This window comes from Biomphalaria glabrata, chromosome 5 (genome assembly GCF_947242115.1).
Source record: "Biomphalaria glabrata chromosome 5, xgBioGlab47.1, whole genome shotgun sequence".
Classification (NCBI taxonomy): Eukaryota; Metazoa; Mollusca; class Gastropoda; family Planorbidae; genus Biomphalaria; species Biomphalaria glabrata.
The window spans coordinates 17,685,132-17,706,702 of NC_074715.1; the positions used below are offsets into that span (position 1 = coordinate 17,685,132).

Sequence of the window (21,571 nt, forward strand, 5' to 3'; positions counted from 1 at the left end):
TAGGGGGGCTTCGCGCCTCTTTTGGGGGGCTTCACGTCTCGTTTTGGGGGCTTCATGTCTCTTTTTTGCGGGCTCCATGCCACATTTTGGGTGCTTCGTGCCTCTTTTTCGTGGCTTCATTCCTCTTTACGATTATTCCGGCCTCATACAGTTTTGTTTGGTGGCCCACCCGACATCATGTCTTTTGATGGTTGAAAGGATTTGTTTCAAAGACAAAAAAAGTTTGAATGAACGAGCGTATGTGTGTATATGTGACGAGAAAGATTTGAGCATCCAAACTATTTATAGATAGATTCTAAACTAATCAATTTAAAAAAAATTATCTGTAGAAATCTTTTTGCATTGTCCAATCAAATGGTTTCAAGAAATGAACGGTGAAAAAAAAATGAAAAAGAGAAATTAATGTTAATTAACAATGCAGCTTTTGTTGCTAAGATTTGAAACAGTACACCATGCAATACACTGAGCGTAGAGATACTGAAAGCAATCCTTTGTGTGTATACACAGTGGACTGAAGATAGTAACACAGTAAAACAGAATACATAGAACGGTTAGAAATACCCGGTTAGAAAATAATGATGGTAATTATTTTCCTTATTCGAAGTAACGTCTTAAATGTATAAGATAAGATTATAAATACGTGCTTTTAGAAAATACTATTGTTTGCTGTATGCATAAACAATTAGAAATGTATTATAACCAGTTTCTTAAGTCAACAAGAATAAAAAAGTCTGCAAATATTGGGAAAATCACGCGCTGTTTCCACGACACGAAGATATTGAAACTACATCGGCTCTTTTGAAAAGAGAGAAAATAATGTCCGCGTTGAACGGCTCAGTGTCAACAACTTCACTTAGGTAATGTAAACAGTGCAATGTAAACAATAGTATGTGACTAGAGTCGAAACTGATCATTTTGTTGTGATATTAGATCTAGATCTTTTTGGTTATTGTTATAGTTATTACATCTAGATCTTTTATTATGATTATTGTTATAGACACAATATCTAGATCATTATGACTATCATTAGAGACACAAGATCTAGATCTTTATGATAATCGTTAGAGACAAAAGATTTTTCCACAACTAATGCAGAGAAAGCAGTTATCTTTGAGCTTGATAATGTGTGTCCTGCGCTTTCGTGAAAGTTCTCAAACTGTATCTATCAGGGGCCATCTGCTGCCAGCTACTGTTCTCTATGCCAGTGAGGGTTAAATGGCGCTTCCGAGGGACACCTCGATTACGCCGTTATCCTTTAACAGGATCACCCTAGGCATTCGGTTGTTCCCCAAGCGGGATGATTGTCCGCCACATTTCAGCTGTCCAATGGTGAGTAGTGCTTCATTATTGTCCACAACGATCTTCAGCAGATGTGCTATCACTATGTTCATTATATTTACTCTCTGATTACAAGGTTACAATAGAAAACAAAGCTGGGCTTCTTTGATAGGAAATATTAAAGGGACAGAATCCCGTATATTTTTCCATTACCTATTGAAATAAAAATTGCTTCACAGATTCATTTTCTTCTTTTTTATTTTTTCCTTTCTTTTCCCTAATGGACATAACAATGACAGCAGTAACCTTATCTGTGAATCTCTCCAAGTATGTCCTGTAGACGAGTGAAATCTAGGAAGTGATGTCTAAAACATTCAATGACTCTTAATTTGAAGCACCTTTTTCCACGAATCTTCATTTCTATAATGAACCTGCAGAATCGACAGAGTTGGTAGTTTTGAGAACGTTTCCACTAGGCCATAGACTTGGGACACAATACACGCTAATTTGTGTTCATTATCTTCAAAGTTAAGTGTGCCTAATTTTCCAGTGCCTAGTTCTCAGCTTGTCAAATAGTGCCAATTTACCGGTACCTAAATTTCCGGGTGCCAAATATTTCAGTGCCTAAATTTCCCGAAACCAGACGAGTATATTTTCTTCAATATTATTGTTGTTCACTATATGTTGTCCAATATACCACATTCTTATTCTGAGAAGTGTAAAGTAGTAGTAGACAGTAGGCTATAATGTGATATTAAATAGTTGACTATATTGTGATACTAAATAGTAGGCTTTATTGTGATACTAAATAGTAGGCTATATTATGATACTAAATAGTTGACCATTTTGTGATACTAAATAGTAGGCTATATTTTGATACTAAATAGTTGGCTATATTGTGATACTAAATAGTAGGCTATATTATGAACAAAAGTCAGATTATTTGCAGACGATTGCATAATATATAGAACAATAAAAACAACACAACAGATATTTTACAAAGAGAATTAGATGAATTACAGAAATGGGAATCAAATTGGAGCATGTCTTTCCACCCAGAAAAATGTCAGTTGTTAAGAGTAACAAAAAAACTAAAACAAATTAATTCCACTTATCTTATTCATGGCAAACCAGTAACACAGACTAAAAACGCAAAATACCTAGGTGTTATAATAAATGAAAAACTGTCATGGAATCCACATATTGATGAAACTACAAAAAAATCAAACAAAGCATTAGGATTTATTAAAAGAAATTTCTATAAATCAAATAAGAACATAAAACTAAAATGTTATTTAACCTTGGTTAGGCCAATAATAGAATATGCATCCTCTGTTTGGGACCCCTCAACTCAAGAAAACATTAAGAAACTAGAACAGACACAAAATAGAGCAGTGCGATTCATAACAAACGAATATTCACATTTGAGTAGAGTAACCCCTTTAGTAAAATCACTAAATTTAGAAAGCCTTCAGGACAGAAGGCTCAAAAGTAAAGTAGCAATAATACATAAAACACTGAACCATAATCTTCAAATACAAAAACAAAATTTAATAAAATACTCTGAAAGACACAAAGATAAAGGCAAATTCCTCGTCCCATATGCTAGGACAAATTTGTACAAATACTCCTTCTTCCCTAGTGCTATTAGAGCATGGAATGGGTTGCCTGAGCTAGCCAGGAAAACCAGTGACTTGGCAGAATTTAAGTCATTGGTTAATATGCATGACTAAATGCATGACGCGTAGGACGTAATCATCTTCTTTTTTGAAGTAACGTCTGTATTATATAAGATAAGATAAGATGATACTAAATAGTTGACTATATTGTGATACTAAATAGTTGACTATATTGTGATACTAAATAGTTGACTATATTTTGATACTAAATAGTAGGCTATATTTTGATACTAAATAGTTGGCTATATTGTGATACTAAATAGTAGGCTATATTGTGATACTAGATAGTTGGCTATATTGTGATACTTAATAGTAGGCTATATTATGATACTAAATAGTTGACCATTTTGTGATACTAAATAGTAGGCTATATTTTGATACTAAATAGTTGGCTATATTGTGATACTAAATAGTTGACTATATTGTGATACTACATAGTAGGCTATATTGTGATACTAAATAGTTGGCTATATTGTGATACTAAATAGTTGGCTATATTGTGATACTAAATTGTTGACTATATTGTGATACTAAATAGTTGACTATATTGTGATACTAGATAGTAGGCTATATTGTGATACTAAATAGTTGGCTATATTGTGATACTAAATTGTTGACTATATTGTGATACTAAATAGTTGGCTATATTGTGATACTAAATTGTTGACTATATTGTGATACTAAATAGTTGGCTATATTGTGATACTAAATTGTTGACTATATTGTGATACTAAATAGTTGACTATATTGTGATACTAGATAGCAGGCTATATTGGGATACTAAATAGTAGGCTATATTGTGATACTAAATTGTTGACTATATTGTGATACTAGATAGTAGGCTATATTGTGATACTAAATAGCTGGCTATATTGTGATACTAAATTGTTGACTATATTGTGATACTAGATAGTAGGCTATATTGTGATACTAAATAGTTGGCTATATTGTGATACTAAATAGTTGTCTATATTGTGATACTAAATAGTTGACTATATTGGGATACTAAATAGTTGGCTATATTGTGATACTAAATAGTTGACTATATTGTGATACTAGATAGTTGGCTATATTGTGATACTAAATTGTTGACTATATTGTGATACTAGATAGTTGGCTATATTGTGATACTAAATTGTTGACTATATTGTGATACTAGATAGTAGGCTATATTGGGATACTAAATTGTTGACTATATTGTGATACTAAATAGTTGGCTATATTGTGATACTAAATTGTTGACTATATTGTGATACTAAATAGTTGGCTATATTGTGATACTAAATTGTTGACTATATTGTGATACTAGATAGTTGTCTATATTGTGATACTAAATAGTTGACTATATTGTGATACTAAATAGTAGGCTATATTGTGATACTAGATAGCAGGCTATATTGGGATACTAAATAGTTGTCTATATTGGGATACTAAATAGTAGGCTATATTGTGATACTAAATAGTTGACTATATTGTGATACTAGATAGTAGGCTGTATTGTGATACTAGATAGTATCTATATTGGGATACTAAATAGTTGGCTATATTGTGATACTAAATAGTTGTCTATATTGTGATACTAAATAGTTGACTATATTGTGATACTAAATAGTTGACTATATTGTGATACTAGATAGTAGGCTATATTGGGATACTAAATAGTTGACTATATTGTGATACTTAATAGTTGTCTATATTGTGGTACTAAATAGTTGACTATATTGGGATACTAAATAGTTGTCTATATTGGGATACTAAATAGTAGGCTATATTGTGATACTAAATAGTTGACTATATTGTGATACTAGATAGTAGGCTATATTGTGATACTAGATAGTAGGCTATATTGGGATACTAAATAGTTGGCTATATTGTGATACTAAATAAATGTCTATATTGTGATACTAAATAGTTGACTATATTGTGATACTAAATAGTTGACTATATTGTGATACTAAATAGTTGACTATATTGTGATACTAAATAGTTGTCTATATTGTGATACTAAATAGTTGTCTATATTGTGATACTAAATAGTTGACTATATTGTGATACTAAATAGTTGTCTATATTGGGATACTAAATAGTTGGCTATATTGTGATACTAAATAGTTGTCTATATTGGGATACTAAATAGTTGTCTATATTGGGATACTTAATAGTTGGCTATATTGTGATACTAGATAGTAGGCTATATTGTGATACTAAATAGTTGTCTATATCGGGATACTAAATAGTTGACTATATTGTGATACTAAATAGTAGTCTATATTGGGATACTAAATAGTTTCTATATTGGGATACTAAATAGTTGGCTATATTGTGATACTAGATAGTAGGCTATATTGTGATACTAAATAGTTGTCTATATTGGGATACTAAATAGTTGTCTATATTGGGATACTAAATAGTTGTCTATATTGTGATACTAGATAGTAGGCTATATTGGGATACTAAATAGTTGTCTATATTGGGATACTAAATAGTAGGCTATATTGGGATACTAAATTGTTGACTATATTGTGATACTAAATAGTTGTCTATATTGTGATACTAAATAGTTGACTATATTGTGATACTAAATAGTTGTCTATATTGGGATACTAAATAGTTGGCTATATTGTGATACTAAATAGTTGTCTATATTGGGATACTAAATAGTTGTCTATATTGGGATACTTAATAGTTGGCTATATTGTGATACTAGATAGTAGGCTATATTGTGATACTAAATAGTTGTCTATATCGGGATACTAAATAGTTGACTATATTGTGATACTAAATAGTAGTCTATATTGGGATACTAAATAGTTTCTATATTGGGATACTAAATAGTTGGCTATATTGTGATACTAGATAGTAGGCTATATTGTGATACTAAATAGTTGTCTATATTGGGATACTAAATAGTTGTCTATATTGGGATACTAAATAGTTGTCTATATTGTGATACTAGATAGTAGGCTATATTGGGATACTAAATAGTTGTCTATATTGGGATACTAAATAGTAGGCTATATTGGGATACTAAATTGTTGACTATATTGTGATACTAAATAGTTGGCTATATTGTGATACTAAATTGTTGACTATATTGTGATACTAAATAGTTGGCTATATTGTGATACTAAATAGTAGGCTATATTGGGATACTAAATAGTAGGCTATATTGTGATACTAAATAGTTGACTATATTGGGATACTAAATAGTAGGCTATATTGGAATACTAAATAGTTGGCTATATTGTGATACTAAATAGTTGGCTATATTGGAATACTAAATAGTAGGCTATATTGGAATACTAAATAGTAGGCTATATTGGGATACTAAATAGTAGGCTATATTGGGATACTAAATAGTTGACTATATTGGGATACTAAATAGTAGGCTATATTGTGATACTAAATTGTTGACTATATTGTGATACTAAATAGTTGGCTATATTGTGATACTAAATAGTAGGCTATATTGGGATACTAAATAGTAGGCTATATTGTGATACTAAATAGTTGACTATATTGGGATACTAAATAGTAGGCTATATTGGAATACTAAATAGTTGGCTATATTGTGATACTAAATAGTTGGCTATATTGGAATACTAAATAGTAGGCTATATTGGAATACTAAATAGTAGGCTATATTGGAATACTAAATAGTAGGCTATATTGGAATACTAAATAGTAGGCTATATTGGGATACTAAATAGTAGGCTATATTGGGATACTAAATAGTTGACTATATTGGGATACTAAATAGTAGGCTATATTGTGGTACTAAATAGTTGGCTATATTGGGATACTAAATAGTAGGCTATATTGTGATACTAGATAGTAGGCTATATTGGGATACTAAATAGTAGGATATATCATAATATTAGATCGTAAGCTTTAAGGTAGTATTAGACAGTAGGTTATACTGTGATACTAGATAGTGGACTATACTGTGATTCTAGAGAGTAGGTTATATTATAAATATGTCGTAGACTTCATTGCGAGACTAGTTAGATCAGTATGCTATTAGACATATCTTTTTCATGCTGGTAGATCTGTGATATTAAAAAGTTCCAAATTCAATTGTCTGTATGTGTCTGAAAAAACAATGTATTCAAGCTGATAGAACTAAAGTTGACAATGAACTTGAACATTATGCAATAGAGTCATGAGTAGACAACTTACCAGATTAATGTTACTTGAAATAGAACGTCCTACGAGGCACCCGACAATTTATGTGTTAGCAATCCACTTATCCACAAAGTAGTTATTTTTTTGCTATGTGTGTAACAAAATAGTGTACCAAAATAACCAATTATTAAATGTATAGCAATAGTTTAACATTCCCCAGCTTTGTTTAGATCATTGTCTCTCAGCTATTTACACCTAGGAGGTGGTGCTGGGGTCATGCAATCAATCAGTGTTGGCTACTTCGTAAATATTTACAGAGGAGAGCTACGACAATGTATTTGTACAAAACCTATATCAACTCACTCTGTCTGTCTGGTAAAAAGATTTACACGTTATTTCTCCCACACCCAATCTCAGATCAAGCTGAAATTTTGCACCATTATTTCTTTTACCTGACAGCACAAGAATCAATAAAAAAAAACATTAAACAATTAGTTAACGAACTATTGGTAAGTAATTATTTTATTTTCTATATAGAACAAGGAAAATTAATCGTACTTAAAAGATGTAGTTGTTTAAGTTAAATTAGTCCCCTTGATGACTTTTGAGCATTGAGTGAACATTTTTTATGTATTTAAAAAACAATCTATTTTAAGCATTCACCAAGATACCCCCTTCTTCCCTCCCTCGTTCACAAGTGGTCCAGACAAGTGATAGGATCATAAAGCATTGAGAAAGCTAAAAGCAAAACAAAAACGATTGGTGAAAATATTTCTAATAACACAGATTTATTATGTTTAGGCTAATATATTACCTAATGACTAACCAAACTAGTTGATACAACAACACTTAATATAAGCATTGTTTTAAAAAAAATATTTTAAAATGTTTTTCTTCTTACATAATTTGCTATTTTACTTTTCTATATAGGTCAAATGGGATCAGATTCGGAATCCGAGTCAGATTTACATTCTAGAATCTCAAAATATGAATGTCTCTTCAATGAAGATGTACAAATAGAACATTTCTGCAGGCGACTCAAAGAAATAAGGAATACGCTTCAAGATGAGCTCGAGGTTGACCAAGACTGCCAACAAGAAACAATTTACAAACTGAATTTGTTCACATGGATCGAACACCGTCTGGACAATGTTGCCAAGGCCAGAGAGCTGAATCAGCGGGTTCTGAAACTTACAGAACAGACAAACAATATAACATCATTGGTGAACCATGCATTTTTATTAAGAGACGATGGGGAGAACACAGAAGCAGAAAAATGTCTGAACAAAGTAGATTTAGTAAGGAAAGGACCTAATGCTAAATTCCAGAATATGGAATGCAAAGCTGAACTGGCTTACAGCTATAGCCGTTTAGGTACAGCGAAGTATATATCAAAAGCAATAGGTATTTATAAGGACATTGTTGATGCTTTTCCAAATGAATTTACATGGAAGTATAGTTTAGGACTTACTCACAGAAGAGCTGTTCATGGAAATATTTCTACCTCTATGCCTTCAAGACAGCCGGCAGCAAAACACATAGAAATTGCAGCCAAGTACTTATTTGATGTAGCGCTAAATTGTCCAGAGGCGTGTCTTCGTGGGAGGGCCTACTCCCAGCTTGCTGTTATGATGAACTACTCTGAACCCTTCTTTGGCAATGACTCTCGCAGAATATTTCGCGAAAAGACGGTACTGGAGCTGATAGACGAAGCTGTAAGGCACAGCCCAGAGGACGCCTGGACGCTTTCTGAGACTGGGTTCATCTTAAGCTTTTATAATCTGGATAAAGCTATAGTACAGTTAGAAAAGTCTTTAGGTCTCAAGAAACATGCTTTAACATTTCACCAGCTTGGTAAGTGCTATGTGAGGAAAGCGAATTCTCTTGTGAAGGAACGTTCTTGGAAATGCTCTGCCCCTTCTCAAACTACGAGGTCTAGAGCCACTCACAATGCAAGCTTGCCAAACTTTGGCGCTACATTTCAAAAGCCGAAATCACTCAATGTTCCGATTTCTAGAACTACACACTACAGACAAAATTGTGGTCAGCATAGAAAATACTCAAAGCAAAATGACAATACTTCTGTGAATTGTAACTCTAATAGACAAAAAAGAACTAATATTTGGAATCCGCATAATAAAAGACTTTTAACTTGCCCGCTTAAGATGCTTCCATTAAAAAGGGAGGACGACTATGTCACAAAAGCTATAGACTGTTTTAAAGAGTCTATTCAGATGTCTTGGGAGAACAACTATCCAGCAATGTACAGTCTGGGTCTGACACTGAGAGCCTGTGGTAAGTATCAAGAGGCCACAGAGGCGTTTAACAAAATTATCAATAGATGCCGCTTGGAATCTAATCACTTTATTACATTCATTTGCTCGTTTGAGCAATGCGGTCTTTGCTTGATGGAGATGGCAAAGCAAGAAGATATAGAACTGTCTGTAGAAGAAAAAATTAAATGGTTTAAGAAATCTGAAAAGAATTTGCTAAAAGCAGTAAGTCTTGCTGCTACACTAGCTACCAAAGACCCAGAAATAAAAAACCATACCCAGAATATTTGGAACTCATTTAGAACTCTGGAAGAAAAATACAGAATTAGTGATGATTCTCCTGAAATTATTAAGAAGTTAATATGCTCTTCAGAGAGCAGGTCAGTATGAAAAAATTCCACCAGTTATCAAACAACTAAAATCTCTGAATGACTCCGATATCGCTGATCCAAAGGTCGTCGAAGCAGCGCTGGAAAGTTATCTCGCTTTGAAAGACTTTGAGTCAGCAATGACATTCGCATCAATGGTGATGACAACTTCTGTGCCCATGACAGAAAGTATAAACCTTTTGATATTGAAAACGCGTCTTTTCACAGCAGAATTAAGACTTCGCTCAGATCTAGCGAGTGCTAAGCTCATTTTTCAACCTTTGTTTCACTCTCTCGTAAATTCTGAGCAACATGGACCCCGCTCAGATTCTTCGACAGCTGAATCTATCAGTAGTGATGTCTCTAACGCACCTGAGTCTGAAGAAGCTTCTCTAGATGTCTTAATATTTTGGGATGAGGAATCTCCAAACCAAGAGAACATTAAGAACAAAGTCAGAACACTTCAGAGATGTCTGAAAGATGTGTTTGGTCTAGAATCCAGTGCAAATCTAGAGGTAGGAAATGTTTATTTATATTAATATTCTGCCACTTGATTTATTACTAGTTTGATTTTAGTGGTCTATGTTTTTTTAAATCATCAACAATAACCATATGATATAACAAATTCGTACAAGCTTCTCCTTCTATCCTTTTGCTATAAAGGGCAAGGGGTGGGTTGCCTGAATCAGCCATGAAAACTATTTTCTTTAACAAATAATTAACACAACTTGGAGCTTGGTCTTATCTTATATATTACAGAGGAGAGGATAATTACGTCCTAGGGGTTCCCATTTGTTAATCTATTACTGCGAGATAATCAGAGAATTAAACTCTAGTCTAGTGGTTACCCTGGCTATTTCAGGCAACCCTTTTTATTTTGGAAGAGTAGGCAGCATTGTCTCACTTCAACTGTGGTATTAAACCAGTCCCCAATGTTGTTGTACACTAGTGGCCTGCTTGTTGAGGTTCTGGATTACTTTCAAATGCAAGTACCCAAAGTGTATGGTGTTGGGAGGAAGGGTGTTACATTTGAGGATACAGAAAAACAAGCAAAATATATTTTAAAAATCCATTAAAAAAATAAATACCTCATCTAAAGGGGGAGAACTCCGTCGTTAAAATCATATTCCTTATTCAATATTTAAAAAAAAATTATTACCAATAATGAATTAATTTTGTATTCCTGTTTATTGATTCATGTTTTTTTTAGGTACAATAAATATTTTTTTAAAGTATCAACTTAATCGGAGAATGCGTGAGGGAGAAATAGTGTTAACAATTATTTAAGGGGACTACACCCAATAATTTTAGCCATATCGTGAGTACAGAAGTTTTAGTTTCCCTTGCTGCTATTAAACAAAATAATGAATTACCAATTGTTAATTGTCCAATTGGTTACTTCATTAGTGATTATGTCTTGTCTATTTCGATGAATAATTGTGCAAAGTTTCAGCTTGATCCGAGAATGGGTGTGGGACAAATAACATGTACACACTTTTTACTAGACAGACAGAGTGAGTAGCTATAAGCTTTCTAATAAAACTTGGGGATGGAGCGTTACGTGCAGGCAGTCCGAGAAAGTTTAAAGACTACAACGGAATGGGCTAAAGAGAGTCGAGTCTAAATCAGTTGGTTGTGATCCAACCCAGTGATGGATGAATGAGACAGAAGTAGGAGAGAACTCCACTCCTACAGTTTGAATGAAAGACCAAACCAATGTCCCTATCAAAATAAACCCATACTCAATATTTCAACTATTTCCACTATTTCAAGCACTAGTATCAGCTAGTCTAATGTATACTTTATAGTTGGGAAGTTCATTGTTCCCACACGTATTTTACACATTTATTCTCCACATTTTATTTATAACATGTTCATTCCTTTAATGATTCTAAATTGAAAATGTATTATCTACAGTACTATAGTCATGGCGGTGTCGAGATTGAATTAAAAATTCACGAAATTATGCGAACCAGATTTCTACTTGTCATTCTAGACGAATGCTCATCTAGGTACGAATAACTTATCGAATTTACTTTCATGATAAGACAATATCTAGCTAGCTGCTAATAAAAGAAAGTATTCTAAAATTACTTACCGGTATGTTTTATCCAAAAATAGTTTATATCTGCATATGTGTAACTTAGAGACAATACCGTGCACCCAAAATAGATTCTTTCTTTTTCAATCTGCCTCTCGTTATTTTACTCTAACTTTTCGTCTGTATGTCTGTCTGTCTGTCTCTCTCTCTCTCTCTCTCACACACACACACACAAGCTTTGTAAAATAAAATTCATAATTGTAGATGTTTCTTTTCAGAAACAGGTCCTTCGAGTTCATCCTAAACTACATTCCTAATAAATTTACTTACAAATCTCCCAGAGTACTTATCGGTCTGACTGACACTGCTTCCACTGTTCCTAGTTTGTTAAAGACTTACAAAACTTTATTATTGGAGAATGCTCTATTTTCACTCTTTGAAGAGGAATGTGTGTCACCTGTAAGCAAAGAAATACCGGACACGGACGCACAATCAAGTTTACCGGACGTTACAAGTCTCCCGGACAACTGGTCAATAAAGAACGGCGATGCCCTTAATTATGTTATGACTTTATATTGTTCAATGATTGGTCAGGAATGGCCGTTGTGATCTTTAACCTTGATCCCTGAGTCACTGGTAAAGGAAATGAAGATCTCAGGGATATTTTAGTTATTTAGAAAATCACTGTGTAAATTTCTTTAAAAAATATTAATATTCTAATGACGAGATTACTAGTATACTATAAATATAGCCCTCATAATATCTGGGCAACAAAACTCTTGCAGAAGTGATCCTCTAGAGTGAACATTTGACCACCGGCAGCAGGGACAACATCAAGCCGATCTTCCTCCCAAACAGGCTTCAGAATGTCCCCTTCCAATTGCAGCCGTGGCTTGATCTTTCATGTCATTATGACAGTGGCACACACAACGCCTTCTGCCATTTTGAAGGTAAATATTGAAGTGAGTGATTGGAATTGACCACAAGTTAAACAAAGATAACTCCTGTACCAAATGACTATTAATTCAGCCCATTATATCATCATTTTAACAATTATTAAAATATATTTTCCTTTCGTAAAAGCTTGTGTTATCTTTACTTTATACTTTCCTTGTACTGAATGGCTTTAATGGCAATAGCTTCAACAGAAGGCCCTTTACACTACAGGGGGGAGTTACCGATGTTCAACCCGCGCCCCCCCCCCCCACCAGTTTTTTGTAATAGGTGAGATTTGAATGTTAAATCATCACTTGCCGCAGCGCAGCCAAGGGGGAGGGGGGTTGAGTTTTAAAATCCTTCTCTCATCGGTGTTTTGAGGTTAACCCCCCCCCCACTCCCTCTTCAATAAAACAAAAAATAAAACAAACGACATTAAAAACTTCTCTTCAATAAAACAAAAAACTAAATCACACTACAGCGTAGCCAAGAGAGGTTTTAGAGTTTAAAACCTTTTCCAGAGGTTTTTGAGATTACAAGCCCCTCCAGCGGAAATAAAGTTTAAAAATCCCATCTTTAATATTAAACTAAAGCAAACTACAGGCACCTAATTCTATGAGCGTAGCCAAGGGGGCTTAGAGTTTAAAACCCCCATTATAGGATTTTGAGTTTAAAACCCTCTCTTCAATATTAAATTAAAGCAAACTACAGTCACTGAATTCAATTAACCTAGCCAATGGAGTTTTGATTTTTAAACCCCCAGCAGAGAGTTTTAAGGTTAAAAGTTAAAAGCCCACTCTTTAATATTAAACTAAAGCAAGTCTGATACTGAAGTCCTTCAAAGAGCGGGCCTGCAAAGCATCAACACAATACTGATGCAATCTCAACTGCGATGGGCAGGCCACATCTGCAGAATGGAAGACTCCCGCATCCCTAAACGACTCCTTTAGGATCAATGAAGTGAAAGGGAAGCGCTCACAAGGTGGACCAAGAAAACGATTCAGTGACACCCTTCAAGCTTCTCTGAAAGTCTTCAGCATTGACCCTGCCGCCTGAGAGACGAAAGCACATGATAGAGCATACTTCGCCTAGGTGCCCTAATTAAGTCCGGGCCTGCCGCAAGCCAGCAGAAGTTTGGATTCAGAGAGTTCCTTCTTCTTGGCTGGTAGCCAGAAAAGGCTCACTTGCTCGTCTTTGCTCTTTCTAATAATTCTAATAACTATTTGTCCATTTTTCTGCCCCCATTTTAAACCAAAATATATTGACATTATTTTCAATTCTTGTCTTTCAACAATCAACATTTGAAAGAAAAAAAAAGTTCACAATCTGATTAGAATTATCAACCAAAGTGGGTTACTGCTGTTCACAACATCTCTGATATAGATAATTATTATGTCAGCAGCATTATTAGGTAGTTACTGATATATATTTTTAAAAGTTATTAGTTTTAGTTTCGCCTGAGTGGGTACACAGTGCACATTCTAATGAAATAGGTCGGATTCCCATCTGTTAAATCTTTCAAGAGGTGTATACATAATTCTGTTCAAGGCAAGTATTCTTTTTGTTTGTTTCTTTTTAACTTATATATTCCTAGTAAAAAGAAAGGAAGAAATATACAAATAAATAATTAGCTTCAAGTAAGTCTAGTTTTCACAAGGCCAGTTATTACATCAGTGGCGTAGATAGGAATTTGTCATCATTTGGGAGCCCAGCGGCTTGACCTCTTTGGGGGCCTCTGCATTTTGTTTGATATTTGATATTTAATGTATAAAAAAACCCCACTCATTTGGGGCCCGGGTGATTTTCAAATTATTCCTCTCCCTCCCCCACCCTGGCAACGCCTCTGTATTACAGAAAAGACAATTGAGATCATGATTGATAAAAGTTCAAGATGCAAATTATTTTTTAGAATGAAACTTTTTCATTTGTGACGTGTTGAAAATTGTTCCAGCTATCCCTATGACATGATACAAAAATTGGGTTTCAACCTCTTTCCTTAGATCAATGTATTGATGATAAATAATAATTGATTGATTGAACACAAGACGTGTCAGTACAAACAAATCTAGAGATTTTCTTAAAAGCGATTAAAGAGTTAAAATTGTTTATGGATTACTTCTGGAATCTCTTCTATTTATCACTGTTACAGCTTTCTACTATATCTATACTTCTAGCTCTCTAGAAACTACCTTAGTTTCTCTCTACGTCTAAAAGTGTCACTGGGTTCAGCTGTAATTACATCAAACACTTAACAACTCGATCAAAACACACCAAACTTATTCTACTTCATAGTACATATCACCCGCTGGTCTCTCCCTTCTGTCTGACAACTAACACACTTCCGGTCATTCGCGCATATGTTCCAAATAACAAATATCTGTAAAAATAGATTATACAGACATACAGACATTCATCCGTGAGAATCACACATCATTATTTTTTATTACCACGTTACATTACCATGTTAAATTACCACGTTACATTACCATGTTAAATTACCACGTTACATTACCATGTTAAATTACCACATTACATTACCATGTTAAATTACCACGTTACATTACCATGTTAAATTACCACGTTACATTACCACGTTTCATTACCACGTTACATTACCATGTTTCATTGTGATTTTAAAGTAACAAAAACTGTTGAAATCGACAGGACTAGTAGTAACAGTGTAACAATCTTCAATATGACGTCGCTGGTTGAGTTGCAAAACGCTTGGCTTCCTAATCGGAGGTTCTCGGGTTCGCATCTGGGTGAAGAACAATTTTGAAATTTTAGGACGCCCATGAGTCCACCCAACTCTAACCTGACATTTGTTGTGAAAAGTAAAGGTGGTTAATGGTTGTACTGCCCACATGACACCCTCGTTGACAGTCAACCATAGAAACAGAAGACCTTAACATCATCTACCTTATAGTATTAACTATGAATAATTTATTTTCTTACTTTTTTACACCATATGAATTTGTTTTTTTTTCTATTTTTTTTATTCTTTCCTAAAGGCCTATATTTAAATAATAACACAATTTGACTTTTTATTCATCAGATGTCTACAGAAATGTATAAAAAAGAGCTACTATATCTCAAAGGCATCACGTCTATCTTCAATGTAAAGGATGATGACTTGCCAAAGGCACAGCTTGCCATGATCAGAGATAAAATAGAGCAAGAAATAGAGGAAGATGAAAGTAACAAGGAAGAAGAAGTTCACAGAAGAAACTTGTGCACTTGGTTAGAGTACGTCCTAGGAGAATATAATAAGGCGAAACTAAGAAATGACGAAGTTATGGCGTTAACTAAAAATCTAAATGTCACTGCTTTGACGGGGAGAGCCTGGATTGCCTGGGAAACCGGTGACAGGGACATCTTCAATGCATCTCTAACTATCTTAGAAGAATGTACGTCAAGTGACTCTGCTGAACTACTTGAGATCGAATCGAAAGCTCAAATAGCTTATTGCTTCTGTAGATTACAGTTTCCATATTACCTGGAACAAGGACTAAAAATGTATTCGGAAATAGTTCAGAAACATCCAGAAAATTATAACTGCATGCTAGGACTGGGTTTGGCACATCGACGAGAAATAAATCTAGATAAGTCCGCAGTTGCTAAACACGCCAAACAAGTCGCCAAATATTTCTGTACTGTCATACGTGAGTCTGGTGACACAGTTCTAAAGAGACAGGCCTACGTTCAGGTTGTGTCCTTAAAACAATTGAGCGACCAAAAAGAACTAGGTCTTGATGGAATGAACGAACTTTTTCAGAAAACATTTGAAGAGCTCCTTGAAGAAGCCCTTGCCTTTGAGAAAGACTCTGCTGATCCTAAATCCCTTGCTATACTAGGGACTACTTTGCGTAAACACGGAGACATAGACAGAGCTATAGTGATATTAAAACAATCTTTAAGAATAAAGCCTCTTCAATTAACTTACTTCAATTTAGGCAAATGTTATGAAACTTTTCAACCCTATAAGACTGCTAGGAATGAAATGAATAGGAAAGCCATTGATATGTACCAAAATTCATTGGAGCTATCTTACAGGACTAATTATATTGTAGTATATGAGATAGGCAGATTGTATAGACTATGTGGTGATTATGATTTAGCTCTAGAACAATTTCAAACCCTCATCAGCGAGTCGCAATCAATGATAAAACACAAGTATCTGTTTCAGCTAAGCTCAGCCTTTTTATTGTCTGCACTTTGTCTTATGGAGAAGTCTAGACATTCGCTCTACAGTAACGAGCTCAAAGCAAGAATAGAAAGATTTTTGTTACAGTCAATTAATGTAGCAAATGATCTTCCTTACTATAGAGATACAGCGGTCAGTTTCATGTTGAAAAAACTCAAGAACTCTGGACACCAGATTCCATATGAGCTTCGTGAACTGCAGTATTTTAGGAACTCGGCAGATCATCTATTGCAAACACTTCAGCGCTATCTCCGATCAAGAATGTACGAAAATGCTTACACTTTCGTGAAGGTTTATGGAAGTCAGATTCCTCCCTGGCAGATGACGGAACTACTTGAGACCTTGATGATGAAGGTCAAACTCTATACTGCAGCAGACAGACTAGAACGTAATGAGACAACTGTACACATGATCACAAAGCCATTGTTTGACTCGAGTCTTGGGGCTCGCTGCGAGCTGGACAAAGTCATCGATGTACTCCTACTAAGCGACTCCGAGAGTCTTGAAAAATTAAAGTTTTTGAGAAATATTTTAACTGAAAAGTTTGGATTAGATGTAGACACACATCGTGATGTAAGTTTTGTTCTGGCATTGACTTATACGGTAGGGTCTTTAGTTAAGTAATATTCTTTTCTTCTTCCTCGTTCTTTTAATAATAGCTATTGTATTGGTAGATTCCACTGGCCCCAAATTGACGTTGTCAATAACGTTCTACTGAAAAAATGAAATAATTATTAGCAAATGACTCAATTGAACATTTAATAAAATTTCAAAATGAGTTAAGCATTTAAGATTGTTCTAATGATACAGGCAGGATGCAGGTTAAATAGTTCTATAAAAATTTGTTTATTCTGTAAATACAATGACTAGATTGACAAACGAAATGCGTCGGACATAATTGTCTTCTCTTTTCAAGTAACGTATGTCATGGATAAGATTAAAAAAACGTGTTAAGTTGAACCTCTGAAAATAGTTCAGAAAAATTTCACCATTACTTCTAGACGTTCATAAGTGTGAGGCATTCCAGCACTGCTGGACAGAGGCAGAACACCTGTAGAGTGGAAGAAATAAATTGCCACACCACAAAGTGTCTAAATTGTAAAGATGTCACAGGCAATCCATTTATGACCAATTACAATAATAATTGTTTCTTATTTCTTATGATGTCTTCATTCCAGTCTGATGTTCCCCTGTCCACGACAGATACAGCCAGATACAAGGTGTTGCTAGTTTTAGCGAGCAGCAATGAGAAATCAAGGTTTGATGGATGCTTTTCACCCAATTCTTTTGTAATCTTCTTCAGCTGTTAAATTAAATATATATATAAAAACATGATTATAGAATTTTTTAAGCCATGAAAAACAATGTTTGCACCTAGAGAATCCTCTCCCCTGAATAGATGCATGAGCCTTGGATAAAAAAAAATGATGAGTTTAATTAAGTTTGACGCCAACTCATTGATAGGAGTGCAGGAAATCCCAACGCATAAGTGGCGCCAATCCTGCTTTTTTTCTATGGGTTTACTCTTTAAGTTTTATTTCCGCAAGGAGGCAGCTATTTGAATTCAAAGTAATCCATCTCCAAAACTCGTTACACTGATGAGCTCGGAGCTCCAGGCTTTAGAGGCTTCAGAGGCTTCAGATATCCGACTTCATCCCTTTCTCTGTAATAAAAAGTCATCAACTTGAAAGAGGCCAAATTAAACGCACGCCATTTTGCGAGTGTATTGTATTTTAGGGATAATAGGGACTTACTCTCCACCCACTCCCGGCTTAAGAAACATGAAACCATTACAATTTGATAGTTGCGATAAGCGTGATAGTAATAGCTTAATTTATTTTCAGACATTGTCTTGAGCTGTTGAATCCTAGTAGCGTGGATCGACCAGGCTGTTACAATGAAGGGACACAACAAGCGAACATTTTAATCGGACTGTTAGACGACGAGGTTGAAATCAACCCACCGATGGCCCAATACCCTCAACAGATATTCAAACTTCTGCACAATCCTGGGGAAACTAGCGCCCCTAGTGGAAACGATGTAGGGCACCACAGTACAGGAGGCCAGCAGTGGGCAGATGACGTCAATGCACTTATGTCTATATATTGCTTTCTGATTGGACAGCCCTGGCCTATATAAAACATTGACTTTTATTCACATACTGAGTTTAACCTTTTACTACCTTGAACAAATCCTTTAATAGCTAAACATTTTATATTTATATGAATGGCTGGATGTGAATTAGGTAAATTATCTCTCATGGAATTGTGTTAGAAGTTAGATTTGTTTTTCACAATGTCTTTGGTTATTGTAGCTCAAAGAGTTATCGTTCTTATATTAAATGTTGTTTTTAATTTTTTTAGCATTATTTATTTTAGAATATCATTATATGTTACCATGACAAATTTCAAAGGCCTAGCTTTAGAAATAACAAAAATAAGATTTTCAGGGATACCTCCCCTTAACAACATATTTGAATATGCTACATAAAATATTAACATGTTAATCACTTTTATATTTATGTAATTATTTTTAAATGAGTTTATCTCTCACCGTAAATAAAAGTCTGTCAAAGATATCTTATCCTAAACCTTAGATAAGTCTCTACCTACAACTTTTTCTTTATCTATACTACAAATTGATGTATGGTGTACTTATTAATTACCCTTTTAATTTATCACATGAAGGCCGTACAATGCAGTCGACTGCTTCAGCAGCATGGTCGATTTCTTTTATCCGTACATCCATAATGGCTCCCACCTTTACCTTCCAACAACCAAGTTCAAACAATCAGTGGAGCTGGCTGGACATAATGACATCAGACAATCAGTGGAGCTGGCTGGACATAATGACGTCAGGCAATAAGTGGATCTGGATGGACATAATGACGTCAGACAATAAGTGGATCTGGCTGGAAATAATGACGTCAGACAATCAGTGGAGCTGGCTGGACATAATGACGTCAGACAATCATTGGAGTTGGCTGGACTTAATGACGTCAGACAATGTGGAGTATTCTGGGCTTCATGACGTTAGACAATCAGTGGAGCTGGCTGGACATAATGACATCAGACAATCAGTGGATCTGGCTGGATATAATGACGTTAGACAATCAGTGGATCTGGCTGAACATAATAACGTCAGACAATCAGTGGCGCTGGCTGGACATAATGACGTCAGACAATCATTGGAGTTGGCTGGACTTAATGACGTCAGAAAATGTGGAGTATTCTGGGCTTCATGACGTTAGACAATCAGTGGAGCTGGCTGGATATAATGACATCAGACAATCAGTGGATCTGGCTGGATATAATGACGTTAGACAATCAGTGGATCTGGCTGAACATAATAACGTCAGACAATCAGTGGCGCTGGCTGGACATAATGACGTCAGACAATCATTGGAGTTGGCTGGACTTAATGACGTCAGACAATGTGGAGTATTCTGGGCTTCATGACGTTAGACAATCAGTGGATCTGGCTGGATATAATGACGTTAGACAATCAGTGGCGCTGGCTGGACATAATGACGTCAGACAATCAGTGGAGCTGGCTGGACATAATGACGTCAGACAATCAGTGGACCTGGCTGGACATAATAACGTTAGACAATCATTGGAGCTGGCTGGACATATGGACGTCGAACAATCACGATGTATTCTTTTGTTGAATATATTTATTCGGGATCCAAACCCAAGCGCTCTACCATCTCTTTGAAAAAAAAAAAGGTGCTAGCTACCTGATAACGTCGTAGAACGATGTCCACAGAATTATGGGATGTTCATTTCAGCATCTCAAAAGATGACTGGGTCTCAAAGATAAAACTGTACCTACCGACTATACTGTCACTATACTAAGTCTTGCTGAGATTGTGAGATTACTCCTAAATTAAATCACCTTTTATCATTGTATTCGCTAACTACAGTTGATTTCTCTTGTATACCTAGCACTCGGTACACTGGGGTTCTGTCAAACCTAGCATGTGAAGGCTGGACTTGGCGGCCTGTGCGTAACGTCACAAAACTAGACAAATTGGACTGAAAGGCAACTACCAGCACAGTGCTGTGGAGCACTCTAGGGCAGGACAAGACACACAGAAGTCTCTGGTCATCCACTGCACCCAAACTTGTCCCCGGACGTCTTGACCAAATCTTGCTTCCGGAAAAGTAAGGACTTTAGAGTGAGGTCGACGTGTTGTGCGAATCCTCCTCACTTAAATCAAAATTCCAGCGCAAGACACTAGTCACCCCACCCCCCAAATAAAATACTTCCGGGCTCACATAGGTCTCACCAGCCACATAAGTAGGCATAAAAACCCAGTGCAAAGCCCTCAGCCCCCTGGATGACAAAAGTGGTCATCAACGAACCACTATGGACTAACTATAAATATACCTGACTTAATTTATTTCAGTAGTGAGATTCTTACAGTAAAAAACAAATGCAAACATTTTTAGATGAATCTAACAGTAACACTCCAAAGGGTATAATCGCTGAGATGAATACAACAATAATATTTGATTAAAATGTGAAGTTAATGTTTTGTGTTTGTCTGTTGTGATGTTGCTTGTTCAGGCTGTCTTGAGGTCAACTATGGATGACTGTTGAATTTCAACCAATTACTCTGCAAGCGTTTGGGTATTATTGTTCGGGTGTATTCCGTGTAGTTG

The 21,571-nt window shown here is 35.2% G+C and overlaps 2 protein-coding genes across 9 annotated transcripts; both read left to right on the plus strand.

The window, feature by feature from the left end:
- The first annotated feature begins 563 nt into the window (after positions 1-563).
- Positions 564-13,010, plus strand: LOC106072978 (uncharacterized). 8 transcript variants are annotated; one of them, XM_056031286.1, is made up of 5 exons: positions 564-857; positions 7,303-7,591; positions 8,013-10,238; positions 11,641-11,735; positions 12,049-13,009. In XM_056031286.1, exon 3 carries the CDS (start codon positions 8,018-8,020, stop codon positions 9,743-9,745), a length of 1,728 nt encoding a protein of 575 aa, XP_055887261.1. In that variant the 5' UTR covers positions 564-857; positions 7,303-7,591; positions 8,013-8,017; the 3' UTR covers positions 9,746-10,238; positions 11,641-11,735; positions 12,049-13,009. The 8 variants fall into 8 exon arrangements, with proteins under 8 accessions (XP_055887261.1, XP_055887262.1, XP_055887263.1 ...); XM_056031287.1 differs by having other exon boundaries at positions 7,500-7,591; XM_056031288.1 differs by lacking the exon at positions 7,303-7,591 and having other exon boundaries at positions 564-1,329; positions 12,049-13,010.
- Positions 13,011-14,097: 1,087 nt separating this feature from the next.
- On the plus strand, positions 14,098-21,440 carry LOC106072977 (uncharacterized). Its single transcript, XM_013233442.2, has 4 exons — positions 14,098-14,248; positions 15,756-17,477; positions 18,083-18,162; positions 18,749-21,440. Exons 2-4 carry the CDS (start codon positions 15,756-15,758, stop codon positions 19,041-19,043), a joined length of 2,097 nt encoding a protein of 698 aa, XP_013088896.2. The 5' UTR covers positions 14,098-14,248; the 3' UTR covers positions 19,044-21,440.
- Positions 21,441-21,571: the final 131 nt, after the last annotated feature.